The sequence below is a fragment of the Myxine glutinosa genome, chromosome 5, assembly GCF_964187855.1.
Source record: "Myxine glutinosa chromosome 5, kmMyxGlut1.1, whole genome shotgun sequence".
NCBI classification, from domain to species: Eukaryota; Metazoa; Chordata; class Myxini; order Myxiniformes; family Myxinidae; genus Myxine; species Myxine glutinosa.
The window spans coordinates 26627946-26654576 of NC_136265.1; the positions used below are offsets into that span (position 1 = coordinate 26627946).

The following is a 26631-nucleotide window of genomic DNA, read 5'->3' on the forward strand; positions in this document are numbered from 1 at the left end:
TGCTATTGAACCCATTGTAATTTTGGCCGGATGTATACCAAGTAGTGAAAGACCCAGTCTAGACCATCAAAGCGATCCTGGCGTAGCCGGCGTCCTTATAAAAATCCGCGTACAACGGACACAGCGTAACCAGAATGACTCGTTGTGACGTGCGTGTACCCGCTGTATCGCCCGCGTGTTTGTCCTGCTTGGGGTTCCGTACATTGAAATCCAAGCACGTCACCCGCCGTTTGAGAAACCGCCAATCGCGATGACGCGAGCCTGTGCTGGCACGTGCCGTGCGGCGATGTACGTCTGTACACGCGGGACACGGTTACAGACACACAGACACGTGCTGTTCCCCTCACGTACACAGTGCTCTCGGTGCTCCCTCCCTCTTCATTCGTTACGAATTATTATTTAATATGCGGTGACGTCACCACCGAATCGCTATGCCATAAGCAGATGTCGCGCGCCGTACTCGCGCCTTGGAACTTTCGCCACGTGCTGACCAACGCGCGCGCTTCCGCTGGGAATGGGAATACTGTGCTCAGGATGAAGACGGTGGGGATCCCGGGCCCGAGGAGTAGGAGGATCGGATCGCGATAAGGGGGAGCGTTTCGAAACGGTCCACGTCGCTCCTCCCGCGCTACATAAACCCCGAGGAAGCGCCGCCCGTGCTCACACGACACGACCGGAGGAGGTGCTCGGACAAGCTTGGCGGCGACTCCCAGGGTCGTTATGGCCGAAGACCGGCCGCCGGCCGCACCTGCCGCCAATCGCGGACTCGGTCGAGCGCAGAGTCCCGCGGTGTGCTCGTCGGAGGACGGTTCGACCACCGCGTCGCCCTGCTCGTCCGAGAGGGGCCAGGAGCGCGACCACGACCGGGACGAAGACCTCACGGAGAGGGTTAAGGAGGGCGAGAGCGACGGGGAGCGCGGGCGGCCGGTCGAGGCGAGCCGCTCTCCCGGAGGGTGCACCGCCGAGGAAGAAGAAGAGCGCCCCTGTCAAGACGGTCTGGCGGATAACATCCAGGCGGCGGTGAGCCAGGTGCTGGACGGCTACGACTGGTCCCTCCTGCCGGTGCCGGTGCGGGGTCCGGGCCCCGCCGGAGGTGCCGCTGGGAAGGGAGAGAAGCCGCACGTCAAGCGACCCATGAACGCGTTTATGGTTTGGGCGCAGGCGGCGCGACGTAAACTGTCGGACCAGTACCCGCAACTACACAACGCGGAGCTCAGCAAGACCCTGGGAAAGTTGTGGAGGTAACGCGACACCGTCGGCCGTGGTCGTACTACTCGTGATGGGGTGCAGGTGTCTGTGATTTAATTTGCATCCAAAGTAATGTTTGCTCTGTACAGTTCCGTCGTTTCTGTTTGTGACGTTTGTGACGTTTAAAAAAAAAACGATCTGATAGCATTGTACAAATAATGTATGTTATTCATTTCCCTTTATGCGCTTTAAAATGCATTCTTAATCGGCCTTGTAATAGTTTCTCTCAATGTCATTGTAGCCGCCGTTGTGTTCCATACGTTGATGTTTAATTTGATTAGTCCCCGTGTGCACCTGTAATCGATCCGATTCGGTTTTCAATATCGAGGGGAATCGACTGTGGGGAAACGGCTCTTTGTTTGCTCTTTTATTACCTCCGCTACTGAAGGTGAATGCAGGTTATGTTTTCACCCCTGTTTGTTTGTCTGTTTGTGAAGAAGATATCTCAAAAGGTTGTGGACGGATTCGGACGAAATTTGGTGGAGAGGTTGGATGTGTAACAAGGACGAAATGATTAGATTTTGGTGAAGATCCGGATCTGGAGTGGATAGAAAATCAGTGGATAGAAAACGTAAACTGTTGAGCCTGGTGGAGGGTTTCCCCCTACCGAGTGCCGTTGTAGTTTACTCTGTATTTACTTTGTTTATTCTATATTTATTTTGTATTTACTTTGTTTATTCTATTTATTTTGTTTTCACTTTGATTACTCTATTTATTTTGTATTTACTTTGTTTATTCTATTTATTTTGTTTTCACTTTGATTACTCTATTTATTTTGTGTTCACTTTGTTTACTCTATTTATTTTGTATTTACTTTGTTTATTCTATTTATTTTGTTTTCACTTTGATTACTCTATTTATTTTGTATTTACTTTGTTTATTCTATTTATTTTGTTTTCACTTTGATTACTCTATTCATTTCGTGTTCACTTTGTTTACTCTATTTATTTTGTATTTACTTTGTTTACTCTGTATTCATTTGGTGTTCACTTTGTTTACTCTATTTATTTTGTATTTACTTTGTTTACTTTGTATTTATGTTGTATTTACTTTGTTTGCTCTGTATTTATTTTGTATTTACTTTGTTTACACTATCAATTTTGTTTACTTTCCTTATTCTGTATTTATTTTGTGTTCACTTTTTTTACTCTGTATTCATTTTCTGTTCACTTTCCTTACTCTGTATTCATTTTCTGTTCACTTTCCTTACTCTGTATTCATTTTGTGTTCACTTTCCTTACTCTGTATTTATTTTGTTCACTTTGTTCTTACTCTGTATTCATTTTGTGTTCACTTTCCTTACTCTGTATTTATTTTGTTCACTTTTTTTTTACTCTGTATTTATTTTGTCCACTTTGTTTACTCTGTATTCATTTTGTGTTCACTTTCCTTACTCTGTATTTATTTTGTTCACTTTTGTTTTACTCTGTATTCATTTTGTGTTCACTTTCCTTACTCTGTATTTATTTTGTTCACTTTTTTTTACTCTGTATTCATTTTGTGTTCACTTTCCTTACTCTGTATTCATTTTGTGTTCACTTTCCTTATTCTGTATTTATTTTGTGTTCACTTTTTTTACTCTGTATTCATTTTGTGTTCACTTTCCTTACTCTGTATTCATTTTGTGTTCACTTTCCTTACTCTGTATTCATTTTGTGTTCACTTTCCTTACTCTGTATTCATTTTGTGTTCACTTTCCTTACTCTGTATTTATTTTGTTCACTTTTTTTTTACTCTATATTCATTTTGTGTTCACTTTCCTTACTCTGTATTCATTTTGTGTTTACTTTCCTTATTCTGTATTTATTTTGTGTTCACTTTCCTTACTCTGTATTCATTTTGTGTTCACTTTGCTTACTCTATTTATTTTGTTCACTTTTTTTTTACTCTGTATTCATTTTGTGTTCACTTTCCTTACTCTGTATTCATTTTGTGTTCACTTTCCTTACTCTGTATTTATTTTGTTCACTTTTTTTTACTCTATATTCATTTTGTGTTCACTTTCCTTACTCTGTATTCATTTTGTGTTCACTTTCCTTACTCTGTATTTATTTTGTTCACTTTACTTACTCTGTATTCATTTTGTGTTCACTTTCCTTACTCTGTTTTTATTTTTTACTTTATATTCATTTTGTGTTCACTTTCCTTACTCTGTATTTATTTTGTGTTCACTTTCCTTACTCTGTTTTTATTTTTTACTTTATATTCATTTTGTGTTCACTTTCCTTACTCTGTATTTATTTTGTTCACTTTTTTTTACTCAGTATTCATTTGGTTTCCACTTTTTAAAATCTGTATTTTTTGTTCACTTTGTTTACTCTGTTTATTTTGTTCACTTTCCTTACTCTGTATTCATTTTGTTTTCACTTTTTTTTACTCTATTTTTTTTGTGTTCACTTTGTTTACTCTGTATTCATTTTGTGTTCACATTGTTTACTCTGTATTTTGTGTTCACTTTGTTTACGCTGTATTTCTTATATTAATGTATTTCTTTATTATGTATCCTGAGGAAATGCCTCGCTTAGTTGAGTTACGGTAAGAAAAGTTGCCATTGTTGTGATGTCGTCGTTGGTACCCAGAGTATTCTGGGAAGTAACGGAAGTGATGGAAGTGATGGAAGTGACGGAAGTGACAGCACTTTCCCCAAGCTCAGTGGTGTTCAGGTGTGTGTGTGTGTGTGTGTGTGTGTGTGTGTGTGTGTGTGTGTGTGTGTGTGTGTGTGTGTGTGTGTGTAAAAAAATAAAGAAACTAATGTAACGTGTAAAGATAGGGTGATGCAATAGACACTGGGTAAAACCCGGAATTAATTTATGTATATACCCTAAGGCTATTTAACCCCAACTTCACTGGGCGGGGGGCGGGAGGGGGGGCTGCTTAGCCCCCCTGTCATTTTTTTTTTGTTGCATTTATTTGCAGCCACTGTGGATTTCAAATTCTCCCCTCATACCTTTTTTCTCCAGGTTCTTGCGCACATTTTGATACCGGACACGTCTAAATCGGACTTACCGTTCAGGTGTCACATGACAATTAGTCCTGAAAAAAACTGCAAATTTTGCACAAGTTCATGCATAACAATAACAAACATGTGAATAAGGGTTTCATGCATCAGGACACTGTTCGTGTAAATTAATTGGTCTGTAATTTCTTCTGAGTGTTTTAGCATGTTGTCTAAGACATGCTGAATAATTATATAACGATATATTTAGGCAATAATTGGACAAATTAACATGATGAAAAAAATAATTTTACCATCGCGTTCGTTACGTGATTTTCGATGCTCGTGCAAATTTTCAAATTCATCGGACAACGCCGAGATCAGTCGGGGAGAGCTCAAAATCGCCCAGTTCAGTTCGGTTTAAACCAATAAATTATATACTGCACTTGAACACTGTACGGGGTATCATGTTTTATAAACTCTCTCGTTATGTCTGCCACCGAAAGTTGTGTTTTCACCCCTGTCTTTGTTTGTTTCTTGCAAAATTGATTAAATTGAAATTTTGAAATTTTCTTGCAAAATTGAAATTCTTGCAAAATTGATCTCGTCTGTTATTCTGTCTGGCTGTTTGTCAATCACATACAGGTGACAATTTTAAACCGAACTTCACGAAACTTCACCAAATGGTGAAGCTGGTCATAAGGAAGAAGCTTATTGATTTTGAGGTCAAAAGCTCAACAACTTTGCCATGTTTCTAAAATTCTCTATTGTCTAATTATTGACTTGCACAAGGAGGATTTGCACATCAGGTAACGGAATTCAACCACCAATTATTTTTAAGTCAACATAGGCCAAGTTTGTAAAACCGTCAATTTTCATCCGATTGACTTGAAAGTAGAAGAGGATTTGCATATTTGATCATTTAATTGAACCACCAATTATTTCTCAGGTCAAATTTCAGGGATTTCGCAAACATCGTGCTCTGCACGACGTTCTTTTTTTCTGTTTGATTCGTAAAAGAGGTGTGGATGGATTCGGACAAAATTTGGTGGAGAAGGTGGGTATGTGACGAGGACGAAATGATTAGATAAATATTAGATAAAGATAAAATCGGATAAATATCAGGATATGGTGTAGATTCTCGGGACGGCGCACACCCCTATCCCAGTATAGAAAATACATCATGTCTGCGCTCTGTCTGTCTTTTGCTCTCTTTAGTTGTGATCTGGGTGATGTTGTGGAAAAAATGGAATCTGGATGAAGTCTTTGTTTCCTCCACCACCGAAGGTTGATAACGGTCATGTTTTCACCCCTGTTTATTTGTCTGTTTTGTGAACAGGATATCTCAAAAAGTTGTGGATGGATTCAGCCGAAATTTGATGGAGAGGTTGGGTATGTGACAAAGACAAGATTATTCGATTTTGGTGAAGATCCAGATCCGGATCTGCATCGGAGAATGTTTGTGATTTTTCACCATTGATAGATGGGTGAAAAAACGATATATAGCAGGATATCTCAAAAAGTTGTGGACGGATTTGGACGAAACTTAGTGGACAGGTTGGGTGTGTGACAAGGATTTTTGTATGTTTATACTGTTTATTGTTTACATGATAATGTGTTTATTATGTGCTTTCTCTGTGCTTACTCTTTATTCGTACAGTATTGTTACCCTTACCAGAGGAGAGGGTATTTATTGGATTTGGGTCTGCTTGTTTGTTACCTGAAAGGGAGTACTTGGTTTTCACTGGTTTCTTTTTTTTCTTTCTTTCTTGCTTTCGTGTTTGTTTGTCCAGGCGATCTCATCCATCCTTTGCGTTAGGAAGCTGAAATTTGGGCAAAAAAGTTAGCACGTGCTTTGGCAAAAATGGTATTTTTTATTTTTTGATTAAAATAAATTATTGATTAATTACTTAATTATCAATTTATTGAGTATTGATTTACTTTCTTTCTCATCTGGGCAATATCTCAGGCACCGTTTGAGCTCGGAAGCTGATATTTGGATAAAACAGTGACCAAGTGATTTGGCTGTGGAGGGTAATTTTGTTTTGTTGATTTATTGCTTTATCAATTAATCGATTAATTATTTAATTACTCGATTAATCATTTGGTTGATTAATTTTCAAAATGTTCCAGATTCGGATGAAACGGTGGTGGTTTAGGTATGCCATTAACCAATTGATTAAGAAGTTAATTATTTTATGATTACTATTTAATTATTAATCAAGGCTTATTTATTTTCTTTCTCATCCGGGCAATATCTAAGGCACCCTTTGAGCTACGAAGCTGATATTTCAACACGACAATGACCAAGTGCTTTGGCTCTAAGGAATATTTTTGATTTATTGATTAATTAATTGATCGATTATTTATTTATTTTGATGCTACTTTCTAACTTTCATTCTACTTTCTAAGCCTGGTGTTGGCTTAGCGGTTAGGGTGCCGGCTTGGGATCCTAGGATCCTGGGTTCGAATCCCGGTCGATCGCTGAATTAACGCCAGGGGGGTTGACTCAGCCTGTCATCCTTCCGAGGTCGGCAAATTGAGTACCAGCTTGCTGGGATGAATGATCATGGTGTGTACCCGGATTCAGAATAGGTACACCGTATCCCTGTGCATCGAAGAGCGTGACCAAGGGTTGGCGTCAGGAAGGGCATCCAACCATAAAAACATTGCCTCAAACAGGGAACCATGATTGTAATGGGGCCCGCAAGGCTAACCCCCGCTCTAGCGGGGAAAATGGCCTTAAAAAAAAACGATCATTCATTCATTCATTTTCTAACGGAACGCACCAAGCAAGCTGCTTACCAATTGGGACGTTTGTGGAGAAAGTCATATATGACTATCTTCATACATTTAAAATAACGTCTTTGATGTGGAACTTCACGAATAACAAATGCAAAGCAATCCCATGTGACAAAAATGTGAAAATGAATAAATAAATGAAACACATGCCACACTTTGTTTCCCACTCTGTTTGGTCCAACGAGAATGGTGAAAGGAGAGAACTAGATTACCACTTGTCCTTGTCCTCAATGCCAAACCTCTGCACACTGTGGATGCTCATCTTCTCGATCTTTGACATGATGTTGCCTTGGGTGGTTAACCTCGCACACAGGCAAAGCAAACTCGAAACGGATTGCCGATTTCAACACTGGAAGCACCGGCGCCTTGAGTCGTTGTTTGTTTGGACATTTATTGCTTAATGATGTACCATTTAAATTGCATCTTGGAGATGCACATTCCATGTTATATCACTCCTATATTTTACTGTATAGCCCTGCATTTAATACTGGCAAATATTTTGAGAGAAACTAAATGCAGTCAATATACCTCAATATTCAGGTTCAAAGTGTGATTTACATTCTACAGCATGAGCAGCAGTTATCGCGATAATTAATCTCCATTATCGTTATCGCGATAGTTATCGCGAGATCCCGGGCTCCGATTGGCTGGAGCAGAGTTGTCAGTGATGACGCACCATTTGCATCATTACCTTGGACAGCGGTCAGGGAAATACCTTTAATCTTTCCATGTTGAAAGAGAATGAGAGAATGTACAAATTCCTTTTGATGACGCAATGTAGGGTCCGTGTAATGGATGAAGGTTGCTTCTAACATATGTAGATGTAACGTACTCCGACCTCGGCTCAATATCTTGAACATATCTGCCTTGTACTGCTCTGCACAATCGAGGTTGTCATCCAAGTGCCCTGCAATGGCAGAAGAAGAAGAAGAAGAACAAGAAGAAGAAGAGGAAGAAAAAATGGTCGACGGTCCTTGAATGTTCTTGCATGCCCAATGCCCATACAGGTTGAGTTCTCACTCCCAAGTTCTTTCTTCGAATCACCAGGGGGACATGCTGTTTGATATGATCAGCCAATCTTTGGGTGGTATGGCGAACGTACCAAGCTTCACATCGGCACTTTTTTTTTTTTTTTTTTTTTTTTTTTTTGGATACTGAATCGAGGCTCGTGAAAGAGCTGACATTTACTTCACAAACACATCAACCAGACAAACAAAATATATAAAAAGAGGGAGCGGAAGAAAAGAGAATGGGAAGCACACAAACGCTTGAGAGCACACAACATTTAAGAGCAGGGAGATGTGTGGGGGGGAGAGGGCTTGGGGGGAGGAGGCGTGGGAAGGGGGGGGGGGGTGGGAGAAGTATAAAACACAAGGACACCAAGGACTTCCAGGACAGAAGTTGGTATTTGAAAAAGTGGAATTGGGGTGAAATTATCGGGGATAGAAAAGATCAAGGTTTTGGATGGGGGAAGATAAGAGATGGTGGTGAACAGCTGTTTTAAAGACCTGGAGGGTGGAGTGGGATTGAAGAGAGTGAGGGAGTTTGTTCCAGAGGCGGGAGAAAAGAGGAATGAAGGAGTGAAGGTGAGTAGGTGATAAATGTTGCTTCTGGGACACCTCCGTTTAACATGGGAAATCCCTATCTAATGTCATTTACCCCCCTGTTTTAAAAAAAATCATAAACACCTCTATTTCTCCCTCTATGAACCTATAATCCTTCTCGCCTTATGAACCTATAATCCTTCTCGCCTTATGAACCTATAATCCTTCTCACCTTATGAACCTATAATCCTTCTAGCCTTATGAACCTATGATTTTCTTCCTTTATGAATCTATAATCCTTCTAGCCTTATGAACCTATGATCCTTCTCACTTACATGTAATTTTTACCCTATTCCCCCCACTACCCCTTTAATGTAGTTCCTTAGACCACTCTACTAATGAGCCTATAAATATATTATCTCTTTCTAACTTTTTTAAGAGTTCCATTCTCCTATATAACTCATCCCCATCAAGTATATTTATAAAGTATACAGGTTCCTTAACCTTTTGTTGTGAAAGTATAAAGTGGTATGTTTCACGGAGGGTTCTTGTTTGACCTCCTCCTCTCCCACATACCATTTTAAAATTATAATATTTATTATCCGATTGATAACCATTAAAGTTCTCACTCCACTCTAATATATTTTTCTTCCCACCCTCCATTACCCCACTTAACAAATGAATACGTTTATCCGTCTTGAGAACCTTCTGACCAGTGATTCTCTCAACCTCTTGAATCTGATATTTTTCACATTCGTTATGTTTTCCATTTATATACCAAGGTTGATTACACCTCCACTCTTTAGTCTGGTTGATACTTGGTTCTATCATTTATATAATAGTAAAAAAGGTGGCGGTAGCCCGTTAAAATCCCCAACCCCCCTTTTTAACTTATCACTTATATATATCTTATCACTTATATATCTTATCACATATATCTTATCACTTATATCTTATCACTTATATCTTATCACTTATATATCTTATCATTTATATACTTATATAACCATAAGGGAGACTATCAATTCCATTTTCTAAAATAAACCTCTTATCATCAAAAGCCCCCAATGCTTTCTTATGTGTGGGCGGGGTCTGTGTGGGTGTGGTCTGTGTGGGTGTGGTCTGTGTGGGTGGGGTCTGTGTGGGTGGGGTCTGTGTGGGTGGGGTTTGTGGGTGGGGTCTGTGTGGGTGTGGCTTATGATTTTTATTTATTTATTTAATTTTTTTTATTACTACTAATTAAATTAGCTAATCTGGGTGGATGAAAGTATGGATGGTTGTTGTTTAATGAATTATCAGTTTTGTTTTTTGTAATTCTTGTGAGTAAAATGAACCCAAGATTTCTTCCCAATTCATATCATATAATTTGTAAGTCCAAGGCATAGTATCCATTACATCAACGATTTTGAATAATTCATTAGTCCATCTCTTTGTATAACCTTTCTCAAAATGACTTTTCCATCTGTATATTCTTACAATATCACCAACTTTGAACTTGGGCTTTCTCAAATTAATCTCCTTTTCATATTCTAATTTTGTAAATGTTTCTGATGGTTTTGATTTTGTTGATGAATGAACTGTATTATTGTAATTATCTACAATATCCTGAATAAAATACACCCATTTTTGGGAACCGAGTTGTGTGAATTTTTTATATAATTTCTCTTTTAAAGTACGATTAAAACGCTCAATAACAACTGCTTTTCCTTCATTAAAGGTGCTGTATAATTTAATACCCTCCCCCTTAAGAAATTTCATAAATATTTTGTTATAGAACTCTGTTCCCTCATCGGTCCACAGTTTCTTTGGTTTTCTTTTACTTTTATTAAATATCTGTTGGAAGGCTAACTTCAGAGTATAACCTCTCTTGTTTTTCAAAGGAACAACCCAAGCAAATCTACTCCTCAAATCAATAACGGTTAAAGCATACTTGTATCCCTTATCATTTTTTAGTTCGATTAAATCAGCGGACCATATGTGGTCGGTGTATTTAGAATAAACTTTCCTTCTTTTAAACTTTGTGATTATAGGTTTATGTAATTCATCAGCCAAAAGCTCCTCAGTCTTGATGACATCATGAGAGCCTAATAGTTTTTTGAGGGTGAATAACCAAGGCCAAGTTTCAATTTAGCATTTATCAAATTTCTCACAATAAACCTATCAACTTTCTCTCTCAACGTTGGATTTTGTATCAAAGACAAATTATACAACATTTCTCTGTCGGCTTTATGTTTTTCAGTCAATGTAGTGGTTTTCCCATAAGCAATATCATGCTTCATACACACTTCATCAACCCTATTTGTAGGTTTAGACCAAGGTTTAGGATTGTCAGCCTCATCTAATCTTTTATCCAAGTTTGTTCCTGGGCCACAGAAAGAATACCCTGGAAGGTGTAATTCCCCCGGAATTCCAGTTGTTGTAAATTTGCTGCCTGACAAAAACTTTTGTATGTCTCCTCCACTTTTAGGAGAGATGAATTGACACTTTTTAGAGCCACACACTTGACATATTCCTTTTTGATAAACTCTATTATTTTTAGCTTTAACATAAGAGATATTTTTAGATTTAGTTTTCTTTTTACATTTGAGACAATAACTCATATTTATTTATGAGAAAAAGTTATACATAGTGCCAAAACCTTTTTGGTTTTCAACATATACATTTCTATCTTGATTTTTAAAACATAAAGAATCCTTAGAAATGGCTTCACTCTCTCCTCCATTTATTTACAAATAAAACTAACTAAAGTCAATAACACCAACATCATCAACTATATGTTGTATATCTGCGCTCTGAATTCATTATAGCAAATTTAAAAACCAATAAGTTCGGAAGAGTCATTAATTCTTTATTTTCCTCTTCAGTGCGTTGAGATTTATTTATTTGTCGTAATACCTTCAATCTTTCATTAATCTCAGGAATGGTCATATTTTTATATTTTTCCCCCCTCTCTCTTTCCTCCCTCTCCTCCTCCTCCTTTTTCTCCCTTTCCTCCCTCTCCTCCTTCTCCTTTTTCTCCCTTTCATCCTTCTCCTCCTTCTCCTTTTCCTCCCTCTCCTCCTTCTCCCTTTCCCCCTTCTCCTCCTTCTCTCTTTCCTCCTTCTCTTCTTCAACTCCTTCCTCCTTCTCTTCTTCAACTCCTTCCTCATCCCTTGCTACCCTTGAGTTTGAACCCCAAAGAATATTATACATATACTCATCTGGATTTTGAGATATTCTTGTATCTATAATTATTTTTCTCATAATAGGATACCAATAAGATTTGTTGACGATTTCTAAAAGAGTTTTATATTTCATAACTTTGAGAAGTTCATTTTTATTTAATATTTTAAACAAGTCTCTATTTGTGGGTTTAACAATATCAGTATAAGGCCAGTTTTTAATGACAAAATTCCCATGTATATGCTCCAAATCATAAGGTATGTAATACCGAGCACCCTTTTCTTGTAGGTATCCTTGAATACAAAAATTATAATTCTCTTGTAGTCTTCTTCCTGCCATTTATGTATCAGAAATATATGTGAGATTAATATTATGACAGGTAATACCACCCCATCTTCCCACTACCAAATCGGTTTGTATTCCTCGGCTTTCTATCCTTATCTCATTACCTTCCTTCTTTGTCATGCGAACCATCGCTATACTATCATATATTTTTCTTTTCTTAAAATCACGTATTTGTTGTTTACTAATTGTACTTCCACATAAATCCTTATCTTCACCAAGTGGATAATATTCTTCTTTACGAGACTGATTTAAATCATGTAGGTCTTCTATGTTTATTGAAAAAGACCAATTATACCCTAAATCAGGCATATCATACCCCCATTTATTAATTCGCATATTAACTAAATGTCCTTCTTTATAAAATTCAATTGTAAGCAGGTAGTTAAATTCAATGAGGAAAGGTGTATGGTCAGTATAACCGGGTGTTGTGGTTGTAAATTTTACTTGTTTAACAAAACGTGCTGTTTTCTTTAAAAATATATATTGTGATAAATCACTTAATCTAATTAAGTCATTCGCATCTGTAGGGTTTGGATAATTGATTAATTTATAAGTATTCTTCATATTAATATTTTTACTTACACTATATTTTTGTCGTTCAGCCTGTGCCTTTGTATAATAATTTGATAAATCAATATCCTGAGAGGATTTTCCAAAAATAGAACCATCTTTTCCAACATAAGTCATTTATATTAGATTAAAAATGATATCATAAAAATTTTCATTATTGTTGAGTTGAAATAATACATATAAACATAATTGACCACAACATTTAGAATTAATTTCTTGAACTTGAAATGTTTGATAAACACCATTCTGTAAGAATTGTATTACTTCAACAGGTGGTGGCATACCATAACTATCAAAATAATATTTATCCTGACTATTATGAATACAAACCCAATGAGAACCATTCTGTGTGTCTAAATTCATAATAATATTCATTGTATTCTTGGACAACTTTTTAAATTCATCTCTCATACAAATAACCACATTATCAATTTTTAGTTTTTTACAATATTTAGTAAGTTCTATATTTGACGTTGTATTCTTTCCAAATTGTTTAAACCATTTATCCATTTATTTATGAGAAAGATATAACCCATTACCCCTTTTAGTTAGTTTAACACCCGCTTGAGCGATAGAGGAAAGCATATCTCCAACTAACAATCTAGCTTTATCAGGTAGACTTTCAAGTTTTTGAGCAAAATCTACAATTACACCACTTCCACTAATTTGTTTCTCCAACTCCTTGTTATGTCTTTCCAATTCTTTTTGAGCTTTTAGTTGTGCCTTCCTTTCGTTAGCAGTTTTTATCGCTGCTGAAATACCACCAGTCAATGCTCCCGCCGCACTTAAACCAGCAAATAAAGGAATTAGAAATGGGAGAAATCCTCCTCTTGACTCGTCTATTGAATATTTCTTTAACATAGGTTTTGTCATTTTAATTTTAAGTGATCCAGCATCATTTAGTGTTTTCACCTGCTCTCTTGTGAGTAAAACATCAATTCTTACTGCTCCTTTTCTTTGAATTGTATTAACGTTAATAATACAAGGCTTTTGATTTTGAATACAAGATGTTAATTTATTAAGATTGATTTGATTAACATATACCCCTACCATTTATTTATGAGAAAAAACCTATGTGATATTAATCATAACACCATTATCTGTATTAATCTGTAATTCTGTTTCCTCCAAAAGCAAACAATAAGCATCAACTTCTTCATTCTCTCCTCTTTCAATGTATAGAGAAGTATCCACTCTATTAGACTTTATAGTTTCCTTTTGAGAACTCAGGTCAATTGCATAGATTGTATAAAGTTTTTGAAACGCAACCATATCCAAAATAGGTTCATTATTACCGTTGCTTTCACACACCATTTGGTAAGACTTGTAGGCTTCCGCATAATCATTTTTTTCCCAATCAATTTCCAATCTATCTCGCGGATAAAATGTTCCATCAAGAGAAACCCGAAGTTGTTTCACCTTAGCATTATCACTCAGCGCATTATTCTTATCAGTACCCTCCTCTCCATCTGGTTTCTTAAAAATGAGCCATAGGTATCGTGGCTTTCCTTCAAGAACACCCAAATTCCAAGTGTAGGTAGTGTGTTCCAGTTTAACGTGTTGACATCTTCTTTTAAGGTATGATACATTTAGCGGTTTCTTTGAGTTAAGTCTTCTATTTAACATCTCTTCCGTTTTAAGATTAGGAGTATATTCACTAATATACCAACACAAATCATTAATAACAAATTTATTATTGTCGCCAAAAGCATTTTCAACCCCAAAAAGCAACCTATTTACATTATCATTCCTTTGTAGTTGAAATCTAATTTTAAGACCATACAAAACTTTATCATAATCACAAAATCCAAATATACCTTTCAGAGGTACTGCTACCGTAAAACTATTCTCTGCTTTTGTATCATCATTATACATTGACTTCCTTTGACTATAACCAGGGTCAGCATTTGTTCCCGTTGACATATCAGGAATAAAACCTTCAACAGCTCCCTTACCCATTCTATCACTAAACGAATATAGTGTAAATTTCATCATTTCAGATGTAGCAGAGACATAATCAACCGCTTCAACCTCTTGTGTTCCAATATACAGGCGGACACTGTCAAACATTTTCCAGAAGAAATCATTTACGAGTGTAGCATTAGTATTATTCGCAGCCTTAGTGAATTTAAATTTACACAGCTAGAAACTATCAGCTATATTCAAGTAAGTTTGTTGATTATTTATTTCAAAACTTTTTGTTCCGTTTGAATTCCAGTCTGTTCCTGTTATAGCATTTACCTTAAAATAGTCTTCCTTTTTAGTAGAGTTTGAAATGATAATCGTATCATCCAAATCATAGATACTATCAATCGCTTCCATACTTGTATTTATATAGCATTAAAATCGTTGAAACCCTGACCCAAGTATTTTAATGATTTTTTGTCGTTCTTGTGAAGATAGTTGAGTTTTACCTTTTTTAATTTCTTTGATTGCTTGTAATTTATGAGACTCCTTTTGAGCATCTTTTATACTCTTTATAGCACCCGCAACTGAGCCCACGGCTGAAGCAGTTGAACCAATTAGGTCTTTATGTTTAAGGATGGTTGAACCAATACCCATTAGAGTATCAATTATCCCATCTCCTTTATTTCTAAATTGATGTCCCACACCCCGTTGTCTCTTTGGTTTATAGTATCCTCTCCCAAGAAACATACCTTCACCCTTATAGTATGGTGAAAGGAACATCCCATCCCCTGTAATTATTTTATATTTTCCCAACTCGTGTTTTCTCACAATAACCATTATTTATTTATTGAAAAACTTCACGTAGGTGAATTCTGATGGATATAATTTCATCATTAAAGGATATCATACGATTATCTTGGTCGGTTATCCTAAAATTTACTCTATATATGGTTTTTCCTGACACAGGTAAATAGACAAGATTTTTTGGTTCCATATTAAATTTATAACCAATCGGGGTTGAGTATGCGCTGAATGAAAATATTGTATTTGTTCTTATTCCATCGTTATAAGCACCATCAATCAAATCACAATGAATTAATACTGAATTTATACCGGAGGATATTTGAATGACATTATCACTGTAAGACGTCCCGTTAGCTTCAATCTTTTTAGAAGAGAACCCCAATAGCTCTCTGAACGAATTTTCAATTGTGAAATCAACTTTATAATTATTTTTAAGTTTAATAGTTGATTTTGAAGTGTGTTTTTGAATATCTATTACAATATTTTTTGGTTCATCACCTTTTTCTTTCATAAGGCGAGAGACTTCTGAAGATATTTGAGAAATCTCGTAAGCACCGGGTGAAACGGTTATAGTTTTATATCCACTTCCTGGATTATAACTAAACTTGTTGTTTTTCTCTGTGATATTAAACAAGGTATTATAAGTCTCCATTGACAACAAAGAAGCCTCATATTCTTTTTTGGGGTCAAGTTGTAGTGGGTAAGGGAATGAAGCTGTGTAATCACTCGTTGTGAAATTAAAACTAAGAATTGTGCTTCTCATCTTATTTAATATCTAATAAAATATCTTTGTATTGACATTTATTAATTATTTTCATATTCATCAACTGATCTAAAATGGCGGATGCTTCATTAAAACAATTGTTGTTTCCAGCCTTCTTACTACCTAACAACAATAATAACCTATTAACTAATTGTGATGGGTCATTTGGAAGAAAACTAACACCCGAACCAAGCTTACTTAAAGCATCAATAATATGTTTCTCCTTCTCATTCTTCTTACTTTTACCAGCAACAGAAACTCCATAATCAAGTGCGTTTAGCAACTCAATATACTCTCTATCTTCCTCTCTTTCCATTTCAAGCGGTTCATCAAAATAAGGTGAATTAGAATGTCCATCTTTTGTTAGAAGAAACATTAATCTTGGGGTTAATTCAACATTTGGTTGGTCAGAACTTAAGAACACCAATTTATCATTAAATATCAATAACTTTTCTTTCACAAGATGGAACTGTGCTGGTTCTTCTGTTGGAATGAGACCTGCTCTGGTTTTTGAACCCTTCAAATATTCATTGTTTTGAAGAGCTTCTACAATATAATTGGAAAGTTTATTTACCTTCTCAAGATGCTGAAATAATCCTTCATCATCATATTCTAATTCTCCAAGTTCTTGCTCTGTCATTTGACTAAAATCTTTGAGCATTTGAAATTTTTTTGGAGTAAATTCTACCGTGGGAACTGTAGGTGAAATCGTTTGTTGAGTTTTTAAAAGTGGTTTAAAAAATTTCTCTTGTTTTCTTTCAAAGGCTTCTTCACCAGTTAGTTTCTGTCTCCTTTTCTTCTTTATGTCTTCCTGTTGCTTTACAACTTTTGAAACCAACTCTTGATGTTCTTTAAACTTTCTTACTCTTTCTTCGGTATTCATTTTCTATATTTATTTATTGAAAAATATCATTTAGTATCTCATCTTGTTTCACAACAATATATTTATATTTTCCGATCGTGTGTTTCATATTATTTTCAAATTCCTTCTTACTACGTAATGTAGAACAATTATCTCTCCAAAAATTATTTGTATCTATTGAATTTAACTTAAATAAAATAAAAGTATTAGCATTGTTTCTTATTGAGCGCCGAGGGAGTTGAAAATATGACTGACTAAGATAAATACAATTACAAGAAGAATGTCTCCCTCTTGTATAGTAGCTATCCATTACTGTTTGGTTTCTCTCATTAACACAATCATCAAAGATAACGAGGTTCTTTTTTGATTTATCTAAATCTTGAGGTGAAGGTATATCATCCGTATTATCACTGAGAATACAAGTTATGGGTTTTAGTTTTGATTTTGATTTCTGTGTATCACAAAATAATTGTATTATATCATCAATATTATAATCATTTAGTTTGTTTTGAAGTTTAAATAAACCGATAATGTCTTCCTTTTTAAGACCCGCATTAAAACCCTGTGAGAGTAGTTGATACTCAGGTTGAAAACTTGACTTTGTAAAAATTATTAAATTATCATAATCTAAAAAATTAGGACTAAGGAGCATCTTTAAAAGTAAACAGGTTTTTCCACATCCGCTTGAACCAACTATTAGACATCTCAATGAATTTGGAAGATTTTTATGGTTATTAAATTTTATCTTATTTTCCCAAACGGGTAAAAAATCATTCATTTATATATTTGGAAAACAAGTCATCCAACTTTTTTTGAGTTTTTTGAGAAACTCTATATTTTATCCTGAGTTCAGGTTTAATTTCAAAATAATCCATTATTTTGTTTATATAGTATCTTGTATTAACATTTCCATTAAAATTATTTTGAATAATAAATATCATTAAACCCTTATACATTTCCTCAATACAAATAGTCTCTTCCCTTGTAAGAAATGGTGTATTATCACCATAATACTTAACATTCATCTCTCTTATTAATCTTGTAAAGTAATTCATTTTTGGTTCTAATTTAAAAGAGTTATATATTTTTCTATATTTTTTATTATCATTAATTAGAAGATAATCACAGAAAATACATTGTTTATATGCTTCTGATTCTGTATTAAGCCCCACTCTACCACAAGCCGGACAATTCTCTAATTTATCATATGGAGAGTCTGGAAATTCTAAATATCCTTCAGAATTTATCATATTTATATAGTAAAATTATACTTAAAACAAAGTGCCTTTTTTAGAGGCTTTTTTAAAGATGAAACTGTGCTTAAAGTAAAACACCTTTGAGCTTTTCAACTCGTTTTATGTATATAACTTTACTTAAAGTAAAACACCTTTGAGCTTTTCAACTCGTTTTATGTATATAACTTTACTTAAAGTAAAACACCTTTGAGCTTTTCAACTCGTTTTATGTATATAACTTTACTTAAAGTAAAACACCTTTGAGCTTTTCAACTCGTTTTATGTATATAACTTTACTTAAAGTAAAACACCTTTGAGCTTTTCAACTCGTTTTATGTATATAACTTTACTTAAAGTAAAACACCTTTGAGCTTTTCAACTCGTTTTATGTATATAACTTTACTTAAAGTAAAACACCTTTGAGCTTTTCAACTCGTTTTATGTATATAACTTTACTTAAAGTAAAACACCTTTGAGCTTTTCAACTCGTTTTATGTATATAACTTTACTTAAAGTAAAACACCTTTGAGCTTTTCAACACGTTTTATGTATATAACTTTACTTAAAGTAAACGCAAATTTAATAGCTAATAAATACAATGTTTCAAAACACAAAAGACAAATTTCAATCAATCTCTACTTCGGTGGAAGATATAGAAAAATATGTTAAAGATGTTAAATTGAACAAAGATAAATATGGAAATTTTTGGATTAAACCCATAATGGAGAATAACATGTGTCCTTTTATTAAATTTACGGGACAAGCTATGTTAATTAATAACTCTATTAAAGTAAATTTGGCAAAAGTTTCTCCACTACTACTAACAATTTACTCAAAGCTTGAAAAGGTCATTGATAAAGAAGCTTTGAAAATGAATGATAAGACCATCAACGATTCTAGAGGAAACATTTGTATATTCTTTAATAGACCCAAAGATGTGGGTGAAATTAATAATATGAATATTAGTGGTGAACTATCATTCCGTACTCTGATTATTAGAGATTATTTGAAAATAACATTTAATGTAAAAAATATTGTGGTTATTAGTTCTAATGAAAGAAAATATATAGATATTGATGGAAGTTTAATGGTATGTAAATGAGTGATATTAACAGTCAATACTCTGAGAGTTATTATACTGAGAGTCTAGGATCTGAAGATAGTTATGATACTAATAGTTTGTGTTCAAATGATAGTTATGAGAGTAGCTTTATTGATGACTCAGATAGTGAAATTGAAATTGATGAACTAGAGTATCTAAACTTTCTGGCTAATACATAGACGCTTTACTTTAAGTAAAGTTATATACATAAAACGAGTTGAAAAGCTCAAAGGTGTTTTACTTTAAGTAAAGTTATATACATAAAACGAGTTGAAAAGCTCAAAGGTGTTTTACTTTAAGTAAAGTTATATACATAAAACGAGTTGAAAAGCTCAAAGGTGTTTTACTTTAAGTAAAGTTATATACATAAAACGAGTTGAAAAGCTCAAAGGTGTTTTACTTTAAGTAAAGTTATATACATAAAACGAGTTGAAAAGCTCAAAGGTGTTTTACTTTAAGTAAAGTTATATACATAAAACGAGTTGAAAAGCTCAAAGGTGTTTTACTTTAAGTAAAGTTATATACATAAAACGAGTTGAAAAGCTCAAAGGTGTTTTACTTTAAGTAAAGTTATATACATAAAACGAGTTGAAAAGCTCAAAGGTATTTTACTTTAAGTAAAGTTATATACATAAAACGAGTTGAAAAGCTCAAAGGTGTTTACTTTAAGCACAGTTTCATCTTTAAAAAAGCCTCTAAAAAAGGCACTTTGTTTTAAGTATAATTTTACTATATAAATAAATATGATCAAAGCAACGTATTGCGATGTTTGTGAACAAGAATATAAACAATACAAAAGACACCTTAAAACTAACAAACACACATTTAATCTACTTCACCTACTATCTCCTATTCAGAAGGAAACAAAACACTGTTCTGCATGTAATAAAAATATCCTCAAGAAAGGCTTCGAAATACATCTTAAAACAATTCTACATTTATCAAATTTTATCACAACTAAAAACTCTGATGGCGCATTCAAAGAACATATTAAAATAAGAGTCTTTAACTTCAAACCTCCTGAACCAGAGTCTATAGTTGATGCTGTAGAAATAGTTAAACCTGCTGTTCAAACGTTGATTGAAAAAACACTAAAAGAAATGAAACCACTTAAATTTTATATGGGAGTAAAATTAGAAATGACAAAGGACGAAGGAGTTATAGATACACCATACATGAGAACTGAGCCACACTTTATATCTTCATATCAAGATTTTAAAACATCAGGAGTCTATGATGAACTTATTAAACAAGAGCAAGATGTGGATAATTCAATCGTAGGAAGTGGATTCAATATAGGAAAAATTATTTACATAGACATTCATATTCTTAAATCAGATCCTCTAAAAGCTTCTTCCTACATTGATTTACCCAGTGTTATCAAAAATAGAAAAGCAGTTATCAATATCAAAAATAAAGACAATAAATGTTTTCTCTGGTCTATTCTAGCACACTTACATCCTCCACATTTTCATGATGAAAGAGTATCTCATTATAAAAAATATGAGAATACATTAAATACGAAAGATCTAAAGTTTCCGATGGCTTTAAATGATATTCCTAAATTTGAAAAGATAAATAATTTATCAGTTAATGTTTATGGTCTAACAGAAACAAACAGCATTCAGGTTTTAAAGCTTTCTGACAATTGTAAACAAACTCATATTAATCTTCTATATTTTAATTCAGAGGAAAATTCACATTATACATACATTAAAGATATTGCTAAATTAATAAAACCACAAGTATGTAAAAGAACAAATAAAATATATATTTGTTTGCGTTGTCTTAACTTCTTCCATACACAAGAAAGATTAGATAAACATTCAAATTATTGTGGTGAACATAAATCAACGGTAATCAATATGCCTAAAGAAGGCTCAAATATCACATTCAAAGATGAAAAGAAAAAGATCAAACATCCATTTGTTATATATGCTGATTTTGAAAGTATTCTAGAAAAAATAGATACTGCTTCTCCAGATCCAAAAGATTCATACACAAATAAATATCAAAAACATACTCCTTGCGGTTTTTGTTATTATATCAAATCATCCGTTGGTGATAAATATAACAAGTTAGAGGAGTATAGAGGCTCAAATACCCCAGAGGAGTTTGTGAAACGACTAGAAAAAGACTGTGTTCGATTAACCAAGATAATGAGAGAAACTAATAAACCAATGTCCTTGACGAGTGAACAGAAAAGGGAATTTAGAAAAAACAATGTTTGTCATATTTGTGAGGAAAAAATTGGTGAAGGTCTAAAGGTTAGAGATCATTGTCATCTCACTGGTAAATATAGAGGTCCAGCTCATCAAAGTTGTAATATTAATTATCAACTCCCCTCTTTCATTCCTGTCTTTCTTCATAACAATGCTCATTATGATACGCATCTATTTATTAATGAACTTTCAAAGACATCTGGACACATTTCAGCAATTCCTAACACAGATCAGAAATACATTTCATTCACAAAAACAATTCACACATCTCCTATTACTCATATCAGATTTCTTGATACATTTAAATTCATGGCAAGTCCATTGGCTAACTTGGTTCAAAATCTAAAAGAGTTTCCATGTCTTTCAGAGTATTTTTCAGATAAAGATTTTCTAACACAAAAGGGAATTTACCCTTATGACTATATGGACTCATTTGAGAGATTCAATGAAACACAACTTCCTTTAAAAGAAAATTTCGATAACAAATTAAACAACAGTCATATATCTGATAAAGATTATGTACACGCACAAAATGTTTGGGAAAAATATAACATCAAGAATCTTGGTGAGTATCACGATTTGTATCTCAAAACTGATGTGCTTTTATTGGCCGATGTATTTGAAGCCTTTAGATCTGTTTGTCGCACTGGATATGGATTGGATCCTGCTCACTACTACACAGCACCTGGATTGGCTTGGAGCGCGATGTTGAAAATGACAAAACAAGATTTGGATTTGATAACCGATGTCGATATGCTTTTGATGATTGAAAAGGCAAAAAGAGGTGGAATTTCACAAGTATGCTCGAGCAGATACGCAAAAGCAAATAACAAATATCTTCCAAATTATGATTCAACGAAAGAGAGTTCTTACTTGATGTACTATGACGCAAACAACTTGTATGGCTGGGCAATGTCTCAAGCTCTTCCTTATGGGAAACTAAGATGGGTAAAGGAAAAAGACTACACAAAGGTTTTACAAGATGTATGTATCTCTACACAAAAACAATTGGATGATTCAAAGGTTGGTTATTATTTTGAGGTCGATTTAAAATATCCTGAAGAACTTCATATCAAACATAAAGATCTTCCATTTGCTTGTGAGAAAGAAAGTCCAAAGAAAGAATGGTTGAGTGATTATCAACGATCGTTTGATATAGGTGAATCAACAAAAAAATTACTTACTACATTATATAACAAGAAAAATTATGTACTACACCAAAGAAATTTGCGACAATATTTATCAAAAGGTCTAAGAGTAGAGAAGATCCACAGGGTTCTAAAGTTCAATCAAAGTCATTGGTTAAAGGGGTACATTGATTTTAATACACAAAGAAGAACAGAGTCAAAAACAGATTTTGAGAAAGACTTTTATAAATTGATGAATAATGCGGTCTTTGGTAAGACCATGGAGAATGTGAGGAAAAGACAAAATATCAGACTAGCAACATCTTGGGAACAAGCATCAAAATTAATTAATAGACCGAGTTTTACTAGAGCTGAGGTCTTTACTGAGAACTTTTGTGCGATCCATTTGGTTAAAGAGAGTATTGAAATGGACAAACCTATTTACATTGGAACATCAATTCTTGACTTGTCAAAGTCATTAATGTATGATTACTTTTATATTAATCTAAAATCAAAGTATAAGGATAATGTGTCATTGTTGTATATGGATACTGATAGTTTTATTTTGAAAATTAATACTGATGATGTTTATTCAGACATGAAAAAGGACATTAATATCTATGATACAAGTAATTACAGTCCAGAGAGTGAGTTGTTCTCTTCTAAAAATAAAAAGGTGATTGGAAAGTTCAAGGATGAATTGGGAGGAAATGTTATGAGTGAATTTGTGGGATTGAGGTCGAAGGCTTATGCTTATAAATACATTGTGAATAACGTTGAAAAGACTGATAAGAAGTTAAAAGGTATAAAGAAAAATGTCATTAAAGAAACAATAAACTTTAAGGATTATTATAACTGTTTAACAACAAAGAAAGAAGAGTTTAGAAAGATTAATGGAATAAGAAGTTATAAACATCAATTATATTCAGAAGAGGTGAATAAGAAAGCATTGGGGGCTTTTGATGATAAGAGGTTTATTTTAGAAAATGGAATTGATAGTCTCCCTTATGGTTATATAAGTATATAAATGATAAGATATATAAGTGATAAGATATAAGTGATAAGATATATGTGATAAGATATATAAGTGATAAGATATATATATAAGTGATAAGATATATATAAGTGATAAGTTAAAAAGGGGGGTTGGGGATTTTAACGGGCTACCGCCACCTTTTTTACTATTATATAAATGATAGAACCAAGTATCAACCAGACTAAAGAGTGGAGGTGTAATCAACCTTGGTATATAAATGGAAAACATAACGAATGTGAAAAATATCAGATTCAAGAGGTTGAGAGAATCACTGGTCAGAAGGTTCTCAAGACGGATAAACGTATTCATTTGTTAAGTGGGGTAATGGAGGGTGGGAAGAAAAATATATTAGAGTGGAGTGAGAACTTTAATGGTTATCAATCGGATAATAAATATTATAATTTTAAAATGGTATGTGGGAGAGGAGGAGGTCAAACAAGAACCCTCCGTGAAACATACCACTTTATACTTTCACAACAAAAGGTTAAGGAACCTGTATACTTTATAAATATACTTGATGGGGATGAGTTATATAGGAGAATGGAACTCTTAAAAAAGTTAGAAAGAGATAATATATTTATAGGCTCATTAGTAGAGTGGTCTAAGGAACTACATTAAAGGGGTAGTGGGGGGAATAGGGTAAAAATTACATGTAAGTGAGAAGGATCATAGGTTCATAAGGCTAGAAGGATTATAGATTCATAAAGGAAGAAAATCATAGGTTCATAAGGCTAGAAGGATTATAGGTTCATAAGGTGAGAAGGATTATAGGTTCATAAGGCGAGAAGGATTATAGGTTCATAAGGCGAGAAGGATTATAGGTTCATAGAGGGAGAAATAGAGGTGTTTATGATTTTTTTTAAAACAGGGGGGGTAAATGACATTAGATAGGGATTTCCCATGTTAAACGGAGGTGTCTCAGAAGCAACATTTATCACCTACTAAGGTGAGCAGAGAGTCTTGATTTTGGCAGTTTAACCATAAGAGGGTTGCAGGCAGATCTTGTGCGACCTGTAGGAATATTTGCGGGACAGAGCCCAGAGAGAGCTGGGGGGGCAAAGCCAGAGAGGAGTCGGTAGAAGACGGAAAGACCACCAACCTGCCTGCGGTGAGTGAGTGAGAGGCCCTTGGAGTTAGCTTCATCGCGGGAGATTCCAATGATTCTGAATGCTTTGCTTTCAACAGCATGAAGACGAGCTAGGTGTGAGGCAGGAGCACCAGCCCAGAGGGGAGAGCAGTATTCCATTGAGCTGCGGATGAAAGCCTTGTACGTGGTGAGGAGCTCAGGTGTGCCAAGGAAGGACTTCGCACGACGGAGGATGCCCAGTCGGCGACTGGCTTTGGAGGCCAGATTTGAAATGTGGTTTTTCCCAGGAAAGATCATGGCAGATAGTGAGACCCAAAAGTTTGAGTGACAGAACTTCTTGGAGAGGATTATTCAGAAAGTAGATGGGAGGGTTGTCCAGTTGGTCTTTTCGGAGAGACATCGTAAGAGTGTGAGATTTGTCAGGATTGAAAGACATGTTCCACTTGTTTGCCCAGTCTGTGATTTTGTCCAGGTCTGCAGAGAGTGAGGAGGCTGCAGACTGCCGATCTGAGGGATGAAGAATGGAGCGACAGAGAGTAGAGTCATCAGCAAAGAGATAGAGAGGATTTTCAAGAGAGTCGGAGAGATCATTGATGAAGACCAGAAAAAGCACAGGGCCCAGAACACTGCCTTGGGGAACTCCAGCCTGAACAGGAAGAGGAGATAAGAGAAACCCATTCAGGGCCACACGTTGACTACGACTAGAGAGGAAGTCCGCCAGCCATGCGTGGAGATTTCCATGGATACCAACAGAGGAGAGTTTGGTGAGCAGAGCGGGGTGCCAGACCGTATCGAAGGCACGTGATATGTCAAGGGAGACAGCTCTAATTTCCTGTTTGGCATTGAGGACCTCCATCCATTGCTGAGAAAGCAGTAGCAGCATGTCCAGAGTAAAGTGACCAGGTCTGAAACCAAATTGATGATCAGAGATCAAGCCATTGGAGAAGTGGAAAGATTTCATATCTGAAGCAATGATGGATTCCATGACTTTACTGATAATTGAGAGAAGGCTGATTGGTCTGTAGTTGCTGGGATCTGTTTTGGCACCTTTTTTGTGCAAAGCGGTGATGTTGGCAGATTTCCAAGCAGCTGGCAGATGACCTTGAGCAAAAGAGAGTGTGAAGAGAACAGAGAGAGGGAGTGAAAGAGCGGAAGAACAAGATTTTAGGACCCGTGGGCTGATGCCGTCAGGTCCAGTTGCAGAATCAGAGTTGAGGGTTGACAGAAACTTTTCCACCTTGTCAGGAGGAAAGGACACAGAGTCCAGGAGCAGCTGGGTACAACTGGGTACGGTGGGTACAGAGAGGGATGGGTTCGGGACACAAGATTTAGAGGCAAACACAGAGTTGAGGCATTCAGCTTTTTCACGCGCGGAGTCAGCCGTGTGGCCGTTTGAGGTGAGGGAGGGGATGGAGGGGGAACAAACACCAGAAACAGATTTGACCAGACGTCACCAGGATTTGGAAGAGGGAGACAGATAAGAGAGTTCTGTCCTGAGAACGGAGAGATATTGTTTCCTGGCTCTCCTGAGGGTGGACACACACTTGTTTTGGGCTTTGTGAAAGGAAATGAGATTTCCTTCGGTTGGATTTGCTTTCCAGGAGACGAAAGCAAGTTGTTTCTGGGCAACAGCCTCACCACAACATTCCGTGTACCATGGACGGGAGGAAGGGTATGACAACTGAAGACAAGATGGGATAAATCTGTGCATGAGAGAGAGCAGTTTACTTTGGAAGAATTCCCAGGATGAGTTGATGTCAGAGGTGGTAGAGATGGGAGACCAGTCCAGATGATTGATGGCTGCTTGAAGACCATGCCAGTTGGCCTGAGTGAAATGCCAGACTCGTCGACGCTGAGGAGGCTCTCTGAGAATGGTCAG

At 35.5% G+C, this 26631-nt stretch overlaps 1 protein-coding gene across 2 annotated transcripts in view; it reads left to right on the forward strand.

Moving 5' to 3' along the window:
• Positions 1-618: 618 nt before the first annotated feature.
• Positions 619-26631, forward strand: part of LOC137427820 (transcription factor Sox-10-like) — a 71917-nt gene continuing 45904 nt past the window's right edge. For both annotated transcript variants that reach the window (XM_068117571.2, XM_068117572.2), the window contains exon 1: positions 619-1241. In XM_068117571.2, the coding sequence (XP_067973672.2) occupies positions 721-1241 (521 nt within the window). In that variant the 5' untranslated portion in view covers positions 619-720. The remainder of the gene's footprint in view (positions 1242-26631) is intronic.